General features: G+C 42.8%; 1 protein-coding gene and 1 long non-coding RNA gene across 2 annotated transcripts in view; one reads left to right on the plus strand and one right to left on the minus strand.

The window, feature by feature from the left end:
• Window positions 1-18,286, minus strand: part of hs6st1a (heparan sulfate 6-O-sulfotransferase 1a) — a 58,734-nt gene extending 40,448 nt beyond the window's left edge. The window contains exon 1 of the mRNA XM_005477208.4: window positions 17,435-18,286. Within this exon, the coding sequence (XP_005477265.1) occupies window positions 17,435-17,934 (500 nt within the window). The 5' untranslated portion in view covers window positions 17,935-18,286. The remainder of the gene's footprint in view (window positions 1-17,434) is intronic.
• Window positions 93-12,479, plus strand: LOC109195996 (uncharacterized). The gene is made up of 5 exons (XR_002057465.2): window positions 93-1,377; window positions 2,175-2,356; window positions 2,859-7,344; window positions 7,734-7,793; window positions 9,801-12,479. It is a non-coding gene; the product is annotated as an uncharacterized LOC109195996 (long non-coding RNA).
• Window positions 18,287-19,133: the final 847 nt, after the last annotated feature.

The raw sequence follows: 19,133 nt of genomic DNA on the forward strand, positions 1-19,133 counted from the left end.
TGGAATTTTCATTCACTTTGTTGAAACGCCAATGTGCACAATTCAGAGGGGGGGGGGGGGGGGGGGGGGGGGGGGGGGGCGAGGATCTATGATGTTTTTGTCAATATTGCAAAAGCCTTTTTTCTCACCCCAAGGCAATCGCTGCCCTGAAATAATCTTCCACAGACTTCTTTAATAAGAAGAGGAAATGCACAACATGTTTTAAATCTTTTCTGTGGACGACACATTATGGCTCTGTGGCTGTTTAATGATCTACAATCCTGTGGGTCCAACCTGTAGATCTAACCCACTGGCAGCACAATTCCCTTTCTGGGAACGAAAAAAAAAGCAGGCAGGTAAAAGCTGCTCATAAAGGCTGACGGCTGCACTTACAAAACAGTGACTGAAGGAAGAGAAGCTGAAAAGACGGTAAGTGCAATAGATTTTTAATATTTAATAGATAAAAACACAGTCGACAGATATCTGAGGCCACTTTTCTAAATCTGTCAAAACTGATGGATCATCATCGGGTGTTTATCTATAATTTGTGACTGCGACTGTGTTGTGAAGAAAGTCGTAACGGACCCCTGTGTAAAGTTGTTCACTTCAAGGACTTTAAGATGAGGCTCCAAAGAGCCAGTACACCCATGTCTGACCTTTTCACCTCGTCACACACTCTCACACAGACACACAAAACGCCGCAAGGGCTGACCTCTTTACACTGATTAACATTCCATCAGGTTAGGAGGGGCGATGAGATAGTTTCCCCTCACCTTCTTGTTTTCTGTTTCTCTCTTTTCCTTTTTTTTGTTTTTTTTTAAAAGAAAAACCTCCATCATCTCTCCCAGGCTTTTCTTTCTGTTTGCCTACTCAAACACAATTATCCCACCCCTCCAATTTCCTTCACCGTGGCGCTTTTATTAAGCTTCTTTCTCCTTCTTTCTCCCTTCATATCCATTTTCTCCTATGGGTGTTTTAATGTTTTAGCAAGAGTGTGCATGTGTGCCGGCATGTCCTGGCAGGTCTGTTTCTCAGCTACCAGGCTTACAAGAACTTGCCCGACTAACCCCATAGGGCCAGAGTTTGTGTACATAATTTACACGCAGACTTATATAGATGAATACTTAAAAATACAGATATATTTTTATATACGTGCACAAAAGCAGAATCACACATTTTATCACTCTGGCAGCGAGAGTAACAAAAACGGGAAAATGACTAGGTGTTTCATTAACTATTCTGCACCTTTTCTGCTTTATTAAGACCTGTGACTCATGTTCATCTCTACACCTGCTCTCTCCAGGCTTTTTGTGGCCGTTGGTGCAGAGCAGCACCCAGCAGCTTGTGTGTGTGTCTGCTAGAGTGAAGTTCAGCTCATGAAGACTGCACACGGACACGGTATTTGACTTTTAAAATCCAAACACTGCGGTTTGCGGACACGTCAACTCTCCTGCCAATTTTTTGACGGATTCTCAGCGGGCGCAATTTCTCTTCTTTGCTTTCATTCCCTCACTTTTTAAAATGCAGCGACAAAAACAACATGTCAATATTTTTGAAGCTTCCCAGGCTCGTTCAGGCGGTTAATTAGTTGAATGCCTTTAACGGGGGCTTCTGTGTTGCTTAAAGCTACAAATTTATGTTTTGTTTGTCCCTATTTACACACAAGAATGGTAGAATATTAAAAACACAGCCCAATGCATCATTACTACTACCAAACAGAGCTAAAACAATGCCAGAAAGCGCTGCTTTGGCATGAACAGCACTGTGTATCTACTAATTTCACATTTTTGCCTCTAATCTCAATTAAAATCTCTTTTTGGCGTTAAGAAAAGTACATTTGAAGTGAATTCAATTATACTAAAACTCTGAAATCTTTCATTTCTATGAAAAATATCCTATCGTACTATTATAGGCAACGACAAGCTGTTTTAAAGCATCTATCTCAATGTAGCACTTCAGTCGAGAATAAAGGTTTTTTCTTTTTCTAAGAATGAGCTTTGATAAAATGAACGTAAAATGTTTTTGAGGAGGACTTTGATGTTATAATATTTTGAAGGAAATAAAATTTGGTACAAAAAAATAAACAAAAAACACAAGTTACACTTAGGGCTGTCTCGAATATCGTTTGTTGGGCTTCAAACGTTGACAGTAAAATGATGCAAAAGCAGCTGAATTTCTTTTTTCCTTCTCCTCAGTGCATGCTGCTCTCCAACTTGCTGAATGGGGCAGAAGAAGAGATTTGACTGCAGAAGGACCTTAGTTGCTGAACAGCAGTTGGTTGATGGGAGAAGGGGAAAAAAAGCTATTAAATGTCTGCAAAGTTGCTAAATGTAGCAAAAACAGCCAAGCTGAAACAGGAAGAGGATCACTGCTTAGAGTGAGTTGTGTGAAACATTTAAGATGATATAGATAAAGAATGTAGTTTGCAATAATAGTGCACCCAAGATATGAACACAAGATTTTACTAAAACTGCCTTTATTGTTACATTTAGCCCAAAGTACTGCTGAGTCATGCTAGTTCTTGGCACTGCTATCATATATTACAGTATTTAACAAAAAACTGAACTGTATAAAAATTTGTTGAATGAATTCAGCTTATTGGTGCGACCATTCACAAAAGTCCCAGTTTCTGCCACAGGGACTATAAAAAAGTAAAGACCGGAGTTTGTGTAATTAGTTTAAGAATTCGTTTTAGAATAGAATAGCCGTTTATTGCCATTGTACACGTATAAAAAAAATTACACACCTGCACTTTAAAAAAAAAAAAAATGCTATCTGGACTTAAGGACTTAAAATGCTATTTTGACCTATGTATTCAATTCATTGCCGAGTTTGTGGGTTCAGTCTATCATAACATTTACTCCATTTTTTTTACTCAGTCTCAGTTTCAGAAAGGAAGATTATCCGGGATAACCGTGAGAGCTACACCTCGCTCCTCAGATCTGGTTTCAGAACCCCAACATACGAACGGAAACATCTTGAAGCTTCAAAACAGCGCTTCAGAAACCAGTAACGGATGCTACACCTATCTTTTACGCCGACTGTGGCCTTTCTCACCAAGCTTGTTTGCAACTTCCCATCAGAAAATGTGTGACGCCTCAAGTAGCACCAGATAGTGAGGGGTGCCTACGTAACACCTTAGAAAAGCAGTTAAATTGTGCTGTATGGGAAAAAAATATATTAATAATAAAAAATAATAAATATTCAAATCAAATAAATATTTTGGCATCTTAATTTAAAAAGAATTGTCGATCAAATAACTACTGAAAAAAAATATCTTAACAGTCAAATATTATTTTAGGCTCTTACGCTCAGCACACAGTAATTACAGGGTGCACGAAAAATAATAATAATAATGACAATAAGACATTACTGTTCACTGTATGCATATACTTTTACTTTCTATACAACAAAAAGCCTTTTCAAACTTTTAAAAGTCCTTTAACAGTCACTAGCATCCTTACATAAGACCATAATTACCTCTTGTAAAAACATTAAAACCTGTTTGTTGAGCAGGAAAGGTTAACTTCGGTAAGAGTTTAGATACATACGGTACATGCCCACACACAAACAAGGTGAGTCATAAAGAAATCGGTGAACGACCACAAAAACAGATTGTGGCACCCAGAGCGTCACTGTCTTTCAGTTGTGACTTATTACTTGAGAGAGAAACGCAAATAAAAGCCGGGATGATGAAAAGACATGAAGGTGGATGAAAGACGCCTGGCGCACCTACAAGAAATCTTTACAAGTTAAGAAACAGTGTGTACAAGGCCACAGAACCACATGTCCATATAAACCAGTTATAAAAGGGAAAAAAGAGCAGGATGAACAATAAGTGTGCATATCTGTGTGTGCGACTGTGTTTGTATGCAGTCGAGTGTGAGCCAGACTCCAACTGAGAGGGGAGGCAATAGCAATTCCCACTGACCTGAAAACTAGCTTGCCAGCCACCTCAAAATACAGAGGGATGGAAAAAAAAAAGAGGGAGAATGTCAGTGAACACGAATGGAGTGAAAATACAGAAAATACAGATTTAGAAATAGTGGCGAGCGGTCGTGTAGAAAAGATTTGAAGAAAAAAAAAAATACCCAGGTGCAGTGAGGGGATTACAGAAGGAACGGGACTCGACGCCCCCTCTGCACCGCTGGCTCAAATGAAAAGAATGATGAGACAAAAAAAAAAAGAGAGAGAGAAAACAGATTGACAGAAAACGATGGAAGGAAATGTGCACGAGGCATCTGCACACACCCAACAGGATGGAAAACAAGTGTGAGACAGTTTGTTTAAGTGCTGACAGGGACTCTGCATGGGTGTGTGGATGTGTGGGAGCATGTCCCTTTTTTTGCTTTTGTGACTCCCAAGGTCTCCCGCGGTCAAGAGCGGATCCCCTTTCTCTCTCGTGCCCTCTTTTCATACACTTATCCCCCCGCCCCCCAACGCACACTCTTTTTTTTTCTTTTTTTTATACACTCATTCCTCGTCCCCTCCCTCTCTTTTAGCGCAGCGCTGAATGGCCCTCTCTTTCTGATGAGTGACTGATGAATGAAGTAGCTCTTTGAAGTCAAGAGTCACAGCAAGGCTGGTCAAGCGTGAAGAGATGCTGGACAAAAGATGGCAGAGAGCGAGGGGAGAACGGGAAGGAAGGGAGGAAAAGAGAGAGAGAGGGGGGGGGGAGCACATGTGGGGGAACAGTGAACATCATAAAGTCTGTAAGGGACAGAGGGAGCATGTGTGTGGCAGAGAGAGCATGGTCTGCATTTTTGCATGAGTGCCTCGGACTATTTGCATTGTGATGCTCAAAAGGCCAGCATCACGCAAATGGGAAATAACCCAGGTTGCGATGAAGTGACATCTTTCTGGACTCCAGGGACTTTTATGCACCTTAAATACCTCTGCTCTCTTTCATCTATTGCTATAGACACTCAGAAGCAGAGAAAATGGCTACTGTCTAGATGTTTTTTCCTGTTTTTTTTTGGTTTGTTTTTTTATAAATACTCTTAATGGTACTTCTCTTTAATTGGTTTCGGTGGTTTAAGTGTTGCATTACAGTAAGTATCTTGCCTTCTGCAAATTAATAGCCTTTTAGTCCTATAACCGGTATTTGTCTTTGTTTATGCGTAGGGTTTCTGTGTATCAGCTGCTTAATTTGAATCATTTTTTTTCCAAATCCCCCTGCCTCGCCGCCCCTTTCAGTCAACACCATGTTTAAATTACTTTCCTAGCTGGTAAAAAGGAAAAAAGCGTAAATGAAACAGAACAATCTCACTTGTTTTACTCATTGTCTGGGAACACCTTGCTTCACAATGACACACTCACCTCTGAAAGCTTCTCCGTGCTTAAAGGCTCATTGGTGGTGGGGTAACATTTGTTGAAAGCTTTGGAGCTAACACCTCAAATTACCTGGCTTTCCACTAGAGGAGAATATGAAATTCATAGACGGCAGCGGAGTGACAAGCAGTCATTGAGAAAGCGGTTTGATAGTTATTGCTTTGGCTTCATTTGTCGAGTAATTACAGACCGGGATGTGCAGCCAAGTCCAATTTTGAGAACAAGCGAAAAACACAAAAACAAAGACTGAACGATTTCAATACATCTCGAGCTCTTAATATCCAGTGTAGTAACAAGGCATGTCTTATCAGCATTTGGTGGGACTTTTGGATCCCATTTGCCTTCGACCATGGGGAGAAGACTCCATTAAAGGGAAGCGCACATAATTAACTGTTTGCCTTAAAGAGGCAGGATAAGTCTTGTCTCTCATAAACATCTAATTTACATACTCAGCTCTAATTGGGCTGTTATGTTCTATTTTCCAGGACATGACGAAGCCCTCTTAAGCACCGCTAAGTGATGCGTTTTCATGCGTTTGAACTCGTCAGAGCTCTTTTTTTGGTCATCTGTTCGGTTGTCCAATAAAATATTTTTTTAGGGGTTAGCAGGACTACCTTGGAGATAATTACAGCATACCAAAATATCCGGGGTTTAGGCCGAGACTGGAGTGGAATGCTCGAAAGCGTATTAGCAGTGGATGCCTCCTTTGCTCATTGACTAAGTATGAAAATAAACTTTGAAACAGATGTTCAGGCTTAGTTGGGGAGTTATCTAAAAATATCCGCAACGGGCAGCGCTGGGGTGCAGTGGTTAGCACGGCTGCCTCACAGGAAGGAGGTTCTGGGAATCCACACTGGTCGACTGAGTCCTTTCTTTATGGAGTTTACATGTTCTCCCTGTGCTCGAGTGGCTTCTCTCCGCTGTACTGGCTTCCTCCCACAGTCCAAACGTGCATGGCGTTAGGTTAATTAGGATTTCTAAATTGGCCATAGGAGTGAATGTGATTTTCAACAGTTGTCTGTTTCTCTGTTATCCCTGCGATAGACTGTTGATGCAATGTTCGAGTGGTTGGTTATGGTATTAGCCTTGCCTCTCCATGTGTATCTACTATAATAAATACAGCAGTTTTAAATATAAGACACTACACTGACTGCTGAAAACAGTACAGCCTCAGTGGGACTGGATTTTCCCTGCCTATTAAAGCCTAAGTAACCAATCAATGTGCTTGTTAGGACAACTCCAGGGGAAAATCTGAAATATTGATACACTTTGTATCTTTTTCAAGTACTAGTCTTAAAAATGTCACAACACTGTACTATGCATGTGTAGGAGCTCCTGAAGTAATTTAGTATTTTTTTGCATTTATTTGACAGGCTAACAAAAAGTATAAAACTGGAAGCTGGTGGAAGTTTAGTATCTTACTTAAAGACTCTAACAACACAAAGCTGTTGGAAGACATATTACATATCATGGGGGATCAAACCAGTGATTTCACTGTTACAAGACTTCTTCCTAAACTTCTAGTATAAAGTATCAAAGGAGATATTTTAAGGAATTGACGGGCTTAGCAGACATGAAAGACCCACTCCCTAGAATTCCCTTTGTAACTTGGCAATTACCCCAAGACCACCTGATTTTTCTGTCTGTGCACATGAGGGAAAAAAAAGGCACAGACAGAGAGTGGGGGAAAAAAGAAATCCACCGTACAGTTCCCCAGGGTGAGAGAGGGAGAGAACACTATACTCCTCCTGTGTTTATCTCAATCTCACATCAGATCAGATCACTGGCGGATAAAGGCACATCCTGACACATCACTTCCTCTCTCTGGAGGAAGCTGACACGCGCTGGGGACTCGGAATGACAGCGGTGGTGGCGCGCAGGATGAAGAAGTAAAAGTTTTTTTTGACAGAGCGAAAGAGAGAAGGGGAAAGAAGGGGAAAACAAAGGTGAACCTGACATACTTGCAGCCCAGATCCACAGAGCCAAGTGAGATGAAGAAGAGGAGGAGGAGGAAGAGCGGCAAGAGACAAAGAGGTGAAGAGGCACTAAGAATAGTATAACTGGATTAGCTTTAACGCTGACCTTTATTTGGCAGAGTGACACTCTCTCACTCGTCACGATCGCTCTTTAGTGCAGTTACAGGAGAGGCCTGCCCTACATTTAAAGCTCAGATCAAGAGTCGGCGCTGATTTTCAAACAAGGAGACGTATGGATTTAACTCTTAACTCAACCAGGCCTGTCGCATGATCTGTGTGCATTTGTGTGCAAGAAACATCTTTTAGTAGCTGCCACCTGACAGCTACTCATACGACTGTTTGTGGTACAAGCAGTCAGCTGCGGTTCGCCTTTAATTCTGCTCAGCACAAAATAAAAACCTAAATCTCTCCGGGCAGCCTGATGAAGTTTTTATTATTTATGCCCAGCTACAGATGGCGCACAGAGGGCTGAAATGAAACCAGAACTTCGGGGGCTTGTTTCCAGAGGTAAGACAAAAACACTCAATGTCACCAGTGGCATTTGTAACATAGAACTAATCCGACAGAAGAATCCAAGGGCGAGTCAGGAGATGCCAGTTTGGATGAGACGCGGCAGTGAGTTACAGAAAGGAGTGGAACAGAGGCGAGCGCAGATGTGACGTCACAACTACTGCTCTGTTCATACTGGAGAAAAGAAAGCAGCGAGTGACTTTTTGTTGTTCGGTTTGTCCTTGTTAATATTTAAAGTGACCACCGTCTAGCTTTTTAGCCTTTTAAAGCCATCAGAAAATGTAGATATTATTATGCAACGACAATCTTATTAATGTAAATGCAGTGATTTTGGAGTCACGTCCCTGGGAGGGCCTCAGAAACAAGAAACTGCATCATCCGAAGCTGACAGTGTGCAGAAATGATCGTGCGGTGCACCTAAATGTTCACAAACACACCTCGGCTTTTAGGAATTGTAACAAATCACAGCTCAAAGCTCATTATTTACATTAGAAGATCATCAGAAATATGCATTTTCAGTGACGCTCGGCAGCAATGTAAGCAACGGCGACACATTTCATCTGTGGTTTACCAGGCAAACATGCAGTCACGGGCAGGCACACAAATCAAATTAATGTACAGTGCTGTGAACACAGATCCCACAGGACACACATTCACATGGCGCACACACACGGCACACATGCACCAATGAAGTTAGAGGACATGCACTCGCACACAGACACACACTGCACTTTCAAAACAACCAAAACAAAACAAGGAGCAACTCTGGTGATCTACAGCTCTGCCCTAAAGCAAAGTACACAAACCAAGTGTAGCAGAACGAGGAATTTCATTTTTCCCCCCACTCTGTCTTTCCATGAATGGCATCGGTGCTTAAGTTACTTCTGGCGGGACCCTCACATGCAAACATATATGAACACACACACACAGAGACAAAAGAGGTCCTGGGATGGCATGACGGGCAGAAAAACTGAGAAGGATGATGGGTAATGATGGGAAGAGGCGTCAAATAGTAGCAGACAAAACCGGTTTCTTTTTGGGGATTGGTAAGAGTTAGCTCAATGTGTGTGTGTGTGTGTGTGTGTGTGTGTGCACGGGTGTGTGCTGGTGTGTGAGCGGAGACGGTCACAGTCAGCTGAAACTCCTCCCCCTAACTCAAAGAGGCAGTGCAGGATTTGCATTTTTCCCACAATTCAATTAACACGCTTGTCAGCCTCGCCTCTCCGTTCACATGCCTCCTTTGGCCATCTCTCGCTCGCACACACGCAAGCACGCACCCGCAGACACACATCAGCTTCGTGAATAGATTATTCATAAATCCTAGCATGCAGAAAATGGTCGCATTTATTTGTTTGTTAACAAATAAAGGAGAGGGAATGCACACTGAGAGATGAGGAGCAGCCCCGGGGTTCACATCCTGTCTGGACTTGTCATATTGAGGGACGTGAAAAGACAGTGCCGTTAATGGATGCAGAGAGAGAGGCTTCCCCTAGGGATGTCTCCTTCCCTCTCTCTCTCTCTCTGTCCTTCTCCATCTCTGAGGAAGGAAAGAAGATGTGAGGGAGGGCAAAAGATGAGAAGTGCGACCAAAGAATAGGGAATCATTGGGTGTTAAAAGAAAGACAAGACACTCCGAGTTGATATGTAGCGAGAGACCAGACAACGGAGACAAGGCCAAACCTCATTTAGGAACCAGAAATAAGCCACAGATGCGCTGACTTTGCCGCGGGGCCGGCTAATGACTCCAGCGAGCCTCTTGTCTGATTAATAGACTGTAATCCCATTCTCATGGATAGCACACCATAGCATTCCGCAGCACCACTCATTAACCACTATAGAAATGCTCACTAATCAGCCAGTCGCTTTTAGCTAGCAAAACTAATGCTAGGCTAGGATAATCAATAGGCGGTAATCCTGTTGGCGGAGCTGCTGCAGCGTAACACCCCTTATTACCAGCCATAGAAATGTCTGCTAATCATTCACCGCACGGTTATTTGTCCACAGGGCCACAGAATCACTTCGGTGGCGGTGGCGAGGGTTGACATTTGACAGTCGGCAACAGAGGGTGGAAGAAAAGGAGTGACACACAGAGCGGGAGAGGCTGTGTAATGATTAAGAAACACATCACTCTTGCTTTCCTGTCCCACACTCATGCTCTCTCTCTGTCCGCCTGTCTGTCGTCAGTCTTCAGCATACATCCATACTGGTCTGGTAAGACTCTGCTCTATGTTACTGTCATTCAAGTTCAATCAATCAATGACAAAAAAACCCAACCTATCTAATCCATAGCACTCAATCAATAATGAAGTCTTGCAGGCAGGGCAATGATAACCTTTCACATACCATTCAATGGAGATGATGTTTAGCGGTCCCTCTTCTTCTCCTGCCCTTACAATCCATTGAGGTGAAACAGCTGGGGCCAATCAATTACATGCAACGGCCTCAACTCGGCTTCACTGTACCGGTTTGATTTCTGTGCCGGTTCATGTTGACTTTAAGGTTGATTCTGTAATACCCAACGTCAACAGTTTGCTTCTAATCAGACATTTGCATCCCTGATCAACCAGAGCCAACCTTTCGTCTGCTGCAAAACGTCTGCAGATGGACTCCATGGCATCGAGTCAAACTAAAACCCTGCGTATGTGTGTAGTGATGAGGCCCAACAGAGGTATTGGCATATTCTATTGAGCTAAAGTCTCTGCTCTGAATCCTGAGGCTGTGTTATACGTTGACGCAATGACCTGAGAATGAACCTGAGCTGAACTGTAGTCAACGCGAAGCAGCAGTGAAGCACAGACCTGTCAATTCTACGTTACCAAAGGAGAAAATAGATACAGACTACATCTCAACTTTTTCTAACAGAAGAGAAATAACTATTTTATTTGAGGACAACTTGAAACAGCATTAAACTAAACAGACTACAAAGTATCAAAACCTTTACTTAACTTTTTAAAAAAACCCAAACAAAACTATTTGCTGTATGATAACAAATGATTATCATTTTCCCCAATGCAAGATAAAGCTAAATGACGAACTAGTAGTCCAATGTTTACCGATCCACCTGACATTATCCACTGTCCTGTTAAAACCTCAAATAGGCTGTGAGCAACGAGTTGATATTTGAAGCTTTTGGCACGTCTGTGCTGGCTTCATTATTCAACTCCACACTAAAGCATTTTAAGCTTTAAAAAGAAAACTTCAAATAAAACAGTTTGAGCAGTAAGAACTTTGGACTAACGGCCTGGTGGCAGCTTGTACAGATATACAACCTATAACAAAGCTTCTTTCGGTATGGTCCCCCAAACGTGCATGGAGAGGGGTCTTCGCCCACCACAGATGCACTTCTGTGCAGTCCTCTAAAATCCTAACTGTGCATTTCTGGAAGCTGATGATGCATCGGTCTGCCGAATGCTGATTACTGGGAACAGGAGAACCATGAAAACTTCAAAGATCAAAAAATACAGAATGAAAAGCACAGACGGTGGCCTCAGTGGTCGCTTTTCATTGTTTCAGCTCTCTGTTTTACTTCAACTTTATAAGTTATAACTTTGCTCTTCTCTGCGGTTGGATGACAGCCCAACAACAGCACAAGCAAGAGTGGCCTACAGAACAGTTGGACTATATACTTTGTACACTGACAGCTCATGCTCTCTGCAGGTAGATGGACTGCGAACGTGCTATCCCTGCTGAACCATAAATTCTGCTTTATTCCTAAGGGGTCGCCATAGTGGATGGATCTGCATATTTAATTTGGCATGGATTTTTACACTGGATGCCCTTCCTGTCGCCTCCTACAGCAAGTGTTTGATATTTTACTTAATTACCAAACAGGTCATAACAACTGTCATCGATCAATTGTGTGTCCTTTGAAAATGCCATTAATCTACTACTGTTCCCAAGACTAAATGTAAACATCCATCCAGACATTTATCACTGCATGTCCACTGTACAAACATGATATTCATCAGGTAAAGTAAAGCAGCTACTGGTATTATTCATGAGAGATAAACCCAATCAGAGCCTGGTTTCTAGGAAGATAAGCAGGCTTGCCTCAGAAGAAAAGGGGATTTGAGTTCATGAAGGGAATAACTGGCTGGACTGATGTGGGAATGTTTGTCGGGAATACTATAACCGCAGCCACAGGATGAACGGACGTAACCGGCTTTGGTGTGCCTGGCCGCCAGCGCTTAAACCCGGCTAATCTGATTGGATTAACACTGACCTGCCTGACTACACATGAGCGCGTGCGTGTACTCGCATAGACAAACACACACACACACGTATGATATGCCAATCAGCCGTGGCTGCCTCTGCAAAGTTAATCTGGATGCTGGGTTGCGCTGGCTGGCTGACTGGCATCATGCTGGGCTACCACATGCATACGCATCCGCTCTCACGCCACACAAACACACACACACACACACACACACACACACTTACTCAGAGAGCCATCTTAGGGTGCAGTGATTTGTGCTGTGAATCTGAAACAGACCTATTGAAAGAAGAGTAATGCCCAGTGCTTGACAACCGTGCTAATTGACTAGCCCCCTCCCCAGCAATGAAACTAAACGTTTTCACCCCTCCATCCTTTATCTTTCCAATCATTCCCTGACAGCTCTCCTCTTGTCCCACACTCATTCCATCCTCTTCCTCATATTACTCTTCATCGCCGCCATCTCTTCTTCTGCCCCCCCCCCCCCCGCCATCGTCCCCTCCCCTCCCTCATACTCATACATGTAATCATTCATTAGAACCAAGGCAGTTGTCCATTAGGCAAAGCAGCCATTTTGGAAATTGCAGCAAATCTTCCATGAAAAGACATTTCCTCTAATGCAGTAGTCACGCTCGGGGGGAGAGCGAGAGAACGATGGCAAAGGAAGGAAAGAAAGACAACGGGGCCGAGATGGATGGAAAAGTGAAAGAGAGACAGCAAGAGAGCCCCCAGCCATAAAGCCACCAAGCAGAAAGCAAGCCTGCTGTTTGATTAGAGTGACACCGTCATGTGGACGGAAGGAGGGAGGAAAGGATGGAAGGAGAGGGAGGGAGGGAAAGTGTTTTAGAGACAAGCCAAGGGGGGTTGAAGAGGAGGTGGGGGAGAAAGAAACGGGGAGCGATTTGAAAGAGGACTGAGACTAAGGCAGTAAAATTAGCCCCATCACTTTGCTTACTAAGACACTCTTTGACACGCCAGGATTAAAAAAAAGAAAAACAGGCATACACAGTCATGAGATGTGTGTATACACACACACACACACACACACACACACACACACACACACACACACACTTCCAGAGGACAGATGGTTTCCCCCATTTGAAAGTGGTGCTTTAATTTGAGTAAAGTGATAGGAACCTCCTTAACCAATTAGAAGCACCATATCTTAGGCATTGCATTTGACTGTTTGTTTCACACACTTATTAGTGGACGTGTGTGAGTGCGAGATAGTGTGTCCCATGGGATCAGTGAGGAACATTAAAACTGGTATAAGGAGTGGGAAGATGACAAATCCACTCCGAGTGGCGCTCTGCTGAGTAAGTGAGTTACTTTCTCCCACAATGCCACTGTTCATCTCGATCTCATCTAATCACCAATCAAAGCCAGACCTGTCTCCCCCATTACCAACTATTCATCACGCCGCTGCTTGCTCCTTTTAATGCGCTTTGCTCTGAAGCTGCCACATTTATCTCCACACCAAACTGTGTCCAATCAACTTTTATTTTCTTCAAAAAAAAAAAATAATTAGGATTTACTGTATTTAAAAGAAGAAAAAAAAAGAAGCATACTTTATCTACTTTCTTCAGCGTTTTTAAAGCTGCTGTTACGCTCTCTTCAAGTGGAAATATTCAGAAGAAATGGTGCAACAGACTCATCTGTTCAATCAATAACTAATCCAGCCATAACAACTGGGCTTGGAAAGTGTTACAGCATCAATACAAAACAGCTCCCAAATCCACAAATGTTTTTGAAATCTCATAAGGGTAATTATGATGCTCTCTAGCTCTTGTTAAAAGGGCAACATGCCCCCATATAAACATAATTGGAAACAGTTCATAAATTAGGCAACTGTCAAATATTGCAGAATTTTATTATTGGATGCACTTGTTTGGACAAAAACGTATTGATACTTCTTTCACAAAAGGCGTGAAAGTATTTTTTGTTTTTTACTGGTATGGTTAATCAGCAGAACAAAACAAGCAAAGACACATTTCTTTGATTTCAGCATCACGTTAAAGAAGTCATTCCCAAAGTCAAGAGTGCTACAGCCTACTTAAAAACCTGAAAATCCAATGAAGCCCACCCAATCTTAAATTGTGATGCATTTCCGTGAAAATTTAATTTAAAAACAAACAAACAAAAACAGCCTCTTGGCTATAAATTGCTAATGCTACCAAGTCATATGCAAACTGCTGAGCCCAATAAGTGACCCACCTGCCACTTTGACACAAACTTCAATACAAAAGCAGTAATGAGTACTGTCACAGACTAACCACCTCATAATATCAGTTTTAATTAACGTTTGACATAAATACACAAATTTAAATAAATATGGAACCGTACATACTTGTGAGTAATCTCAAACTGAATTTCTCTTAGTAATTTGCCCCACCTGCAATACTTTTGTGGCCCACCAGGGGGCCCCGACCCACAATTTGGGAATCCCTGCGTTAAAGCATAATTCAATTAAAATGGGATAAAATATAATGAAAAAATGAAAACAATTTAAGTATGAAACATTTCATTAATGATAATTACATATTATATACGTCTTAATTTCACCCCAGCTCAGTGTGTGCATCTGCTCTGTTTCACTGTCATTTCTATCCTCTGCTCTCTGTTTCACCATGTGACTGAGCGAGGAGTAAAACCCACTTAAACCCAAAGACGACCCCAGCGCCTGAAAGTCAGCCCTAAAATCTCCTAGTTATTATTATTATTATTATTTCTTAATATGCATCCAACATGAAGCTATTAGCAAGAGACAACACTGCAAGAAGCTCTGCTGGTAGAGAAGCCAATCCTGACCACAACCCTGGTAGCTCTCCTGCTGATGTCATTACAGCTGCAACCCCACCGATAAGCTTCCTCAACCCTCCCATCCACTTCTGGAGACAGTTAACCTCGGGGAAACGCTGCAGGGCTAACCCTGGTAGCCTGCTACACGGATGAAAAGGACTGGTGTGCTGCCAAAACACTGTGGGAAAAAGCTCATCAATTTTCATTTAGGGCGTGTGAACATAAAGACATAGACATGAAATAGATGTTTGGCTTACATTAAAACTCAGGAAATATCCATATCATACAGAGCACAGCATACCAAGCAAAGCCAAACTGAATGAGACGTAACAGTTTGGGACGTATTCACATACCCTTACAGTAGTAGTGGTAGCCATCTTTAGTGACTTGTCCACTATTAAATCTTAAATACGTTTGTTTGTCTGGACTTATCCTGCAGATATATATTTTTTCTTGACAGCCAGGAGGTGTATTTATGTGCCTCAATCCAGCTGATGGAAATGGTCCTAATTCACATTTTATTTTTGCAGCATTTGAGACGTTTGTGTAAAATCCACTCGACAGCTGTATGAGCGCACAGCTGCAGAGAGAGGGATGCTAGATCTGTCAGCACAACAACTGCTCCTGCTACATAGGTTTTTTTCAAATAATCATTTTCCGTTTCACACAGATATAGATTCACTCAAACCCACTTCCTCAAACGCACTACGATTACGCAGTTGATCGGAAAGCTACGGGTTGGGGGGACACCGGGAAATGCCACACTGACACCTTTAAATTCACGCTTTAACTTGCTTTTGCACGACAATGCCCTCAAGATAAATGCTCCCAGCATTATAACAGTGGCACAAGAGGACCGAACAATGAGGACAGAGGCCAGAAAAAGAGGCAATGACGGAGAAAAAGGAACAAACAGAGCCGTGACAGAGAGAGAAACAGAGAGTGCTTCTGGTTTCTTTGCAGTTATTCACTTCTCTTCTTTGTGAAAGTTGCGCTGTACACAGCTTGGAGCAGCACTGTTTTCTTTGGGGCGTTTTTACCCTTGCAGTGCCTTGTTTTTCCTGCCCCGAGTGCTCAGACAGTCGATTACACCCGGGCCAAGGGATCGTCTCTGTCATCTGTGCTCTCACCCGTGCATATTTACTCTCATCTTCTCTGCCTTCTTGTCTCGTTCTTTTCCTGTGGCCTCTTCAGGTGCACGCGGGCTCAGAAACTGTTCACAAAGTGATGAAAGGCAGTTTATCCTGCATCCACTGTGATATCTCAGCCCTCCATGCAGAATGGCCGAACACGTTATCACCTCTGCCCCAGGGAAACCACAGGAGTCAGGACAGACGCCAGTAGCAAATACCACTGCTAGTGTGTGTATGTGTGTGTGTGTATGCGTGTCCCAGCGGTAATAATCACCCGGATTAGAGCGGAGCCAAACCCCCGCAGGGTCCCCCGATCTCCCTCCCCCTCTACCAGCCAAGCCCAGCCCAGCCCGCAGCACTGATCCCCCAGTCTGAGCAGCCATGGGAAGCAGAGCAGCCGGCCTGACATCTCCACCATGCCTGGCTGCCAGACAGACAAATTTCCACAATTTCTAATCCCTCTTTGTCCTATTGATCATCCATAGCCAAAATAAAATATTGAACAAGCTCAGACAACACAAAGACACATAACCCATTCAACAAGCGTACCCTTTAACCACAGGGGTGCAGTGAAATGGAAGTTGATACAGCCGTCAATATGTCTGGGTGAGGGATGCAATATGTGGGCAACAACAATGGGGAAGGCGTGGAGAAGAAATGGGTTATAACTTAATAAGAATGCGCATTGTGTCTGGGTACCTCGCAGTCAAAGCGAGGGATTATTACTGAGCGGAAACGTTGCCTGGATGTATTACAGCCCTCCTGAAATAAATTCAGCCAAATCTCAGTGTACGATTCAGTGGGAGGGCACCCTGATATTGGCACCGATCAACAATTGTCAGAGATGCTGCTGAGCTCCTGTGGCATTTCGTGACAGTGCGGTGTTGAAATGTCAATCAACATTTGCCTCTCAGCATCTATTCTCGACCTACAGATAGATGGCTTTATGAAAATTATATGGTAATGCTGTCCCATGCAGAGAAGAACATATCCGTGAAGAAGCTATGGGGATTTTCATGCGTTTGTTGCATTCGTTTATGAGATTATAACACCTTTATATTACCCTCTATTGTGCTTTATCTTCTCTGGGATCACAATAACAATCCTGTCATTAAAAAAAAAAAAAAAAAAAAAAAAAAAAAACTGCTCCAGGAGGACTTTTGATATTTTTATGAGGAAAGATGAGCTTTAAACCATTGATTAATATGCCTTTTAAAATGTCTCCAGGGGAATGAGGTAAAAGATGTCATGAGCAGAAAGAAGCTGCTAAGAACTGAAAGGCAGTTTGACTAAGTGACATAAGTTTATTTATCAAGTGTAAGTTTTTACGAGCTTTCAATGACCTTATTGTACCTCCAGTGGAGGCTCAGCTCTAAAGTTTCAGACAAACAAAATCCTCCGCAGTTTGGGGGATTAGAACCTAAACCACACTTTGTGTCTTTTTCATAGTCTACAGTAGCCTGACTACACCAAACACCTCTCAGTCTCACCTCAGGGATTTCTGCTTGTTCTCCTTCTTGTTGAGGACCCCCGGCACACAGTTGGTGAGCTCCGTCCAGTCTGCGTGCAAACCGCAGCTCCAGCCGGTGGAGAACCGAGAGAACAGCCAGGTCTCCTTGCGGTTCGGCCGGTAGCAGGTACACTTCTTCTGGCCCGGTCTGCAGTCGCAGGGGACCTCCAGACGGACATTCTGCACCAGGTGCCTGCCGAAGGTAGTCCCCCCGGTCTTCTGGATGTGCAAAAACACGATCACGTCCTCCCCTTTAATTTGGAAATCAATCGTCCTCTCCAGGTCCCTCACGGGGAAGTAGTATTTCTTAACGTAGTGGGGGTCCGGAGTGGGGAAGATGTCCCCCTCGTCTTCTTCCGTGAAATAACCGTGCGGGGAGCCGAAATTGATCACCCCGGGGGCCACGTACTGATAGAGAATCAGCATAAAACACACGGATCCGACGACGATCAACAAGAATTTGCTGCTCCTCTCGACCATGATCCTTCCCAGTGCGGTCCCTACAGCACGCTACCATTTCCCAGTCAAGCCGACAACGGGGAACAGGGCGCTCGGCTTCTTCATTTTTGCTTTCCCCCCTCCGAGAAGGAATCGTTTTCGGGGCTCAACAGTGGCTCATTCCGCTTCGAGGCGACCGGCGAAGTTGGCTCATGGCTCACCGCGACCGTTCAACACCGTGAAAGACGCATCGTAACTCGCTCGGAGAGCCCCTCGGAGCCGACCCGCTCCCGTTTCACTTTACTTTGGTGTCCAGTCAACACAACAGGCTCACTGCATCACAGTGGAGCTATGTACCCAGGATGCAGCGCGAAACCTACCTTTCAACCTCTCTCACTCCCTCTCTCTTTCTCTGAAAATCTAGTGAAAGGAGAATCGCTTTAATTTGTTGGTTGACATGTAACGACCGCGGCATTTACCAGCAGCCAATAGACAGCGAGATAGAGAGTTCCAGTAACGAGCTGTAGGTAAATACTTTGTATTGGATTATTTTACAAAGAGGGGTTTTTGAATGAGTCATAGTGGTTATAATGTTGTATTCTGAGTTTATATTTTCACTTTTAAAATACATTTACTCTTTTCAGTTTACTTTTATTGTTTAAATCATTCAGTTTTTGCTTGTTCTCATTAATATCAGCGTAGCTTTTAGATTTATTTTAAAAAATTATTCTAATGTGGAAGCCAAGATTTAAAGGAGTTCTGAGCAGAGAGATAACTAAAAGTGAACAAAAAACTGGGTGTGGAAAAAACATTAACACATTAACGTTAATAAAATATAAAACCTATAATTTAAAAAAGTAATAGGAATGTCAAACTAAAATAATAAATAAGTAAATAAATAAATAAATAATATTAAGTAAACCTTTTGAGACTTTTATTTTTTTTTACTGAACCAAGCTCTGGGAATTACCTGGAACTCAACTGAAGTGAAAACAGAAACGAAACAGAAATCAATACCAAACTGGAAATACCAAACTCTAAAATTAACTGATAGGACACTTTGTGTTGGCAGCACACTTACAGCATGTAGACGACCCATGACCCCATAAACCCACGTAGGAAAATCCATCTGGCAAGTTGTGCTCAGAAAAAGTTCCAAACTGACCTTAGTGTATTTTGTAAGTACATTTTATTGTTTCACCAGGGACAACACACATTTATGTACATAAAAATACAAAAGA

The sequence above is a fragment of the Oreochromis niloticus genome, linkage group LG19 (genome assembly GCF_001858045.2).
Source record: "Oreochromis niloticus isolate F11D_XX linkage group LG19, O_niloticus_UMD_NMBU, whole genome shotgun sequence".
Lineage (NCBI taxonomy): Eukaryota > Metazoa > Chordata > Actinopteri > Cichliformes > Cichlidae > Oreochromis > Oreochromis niloticus.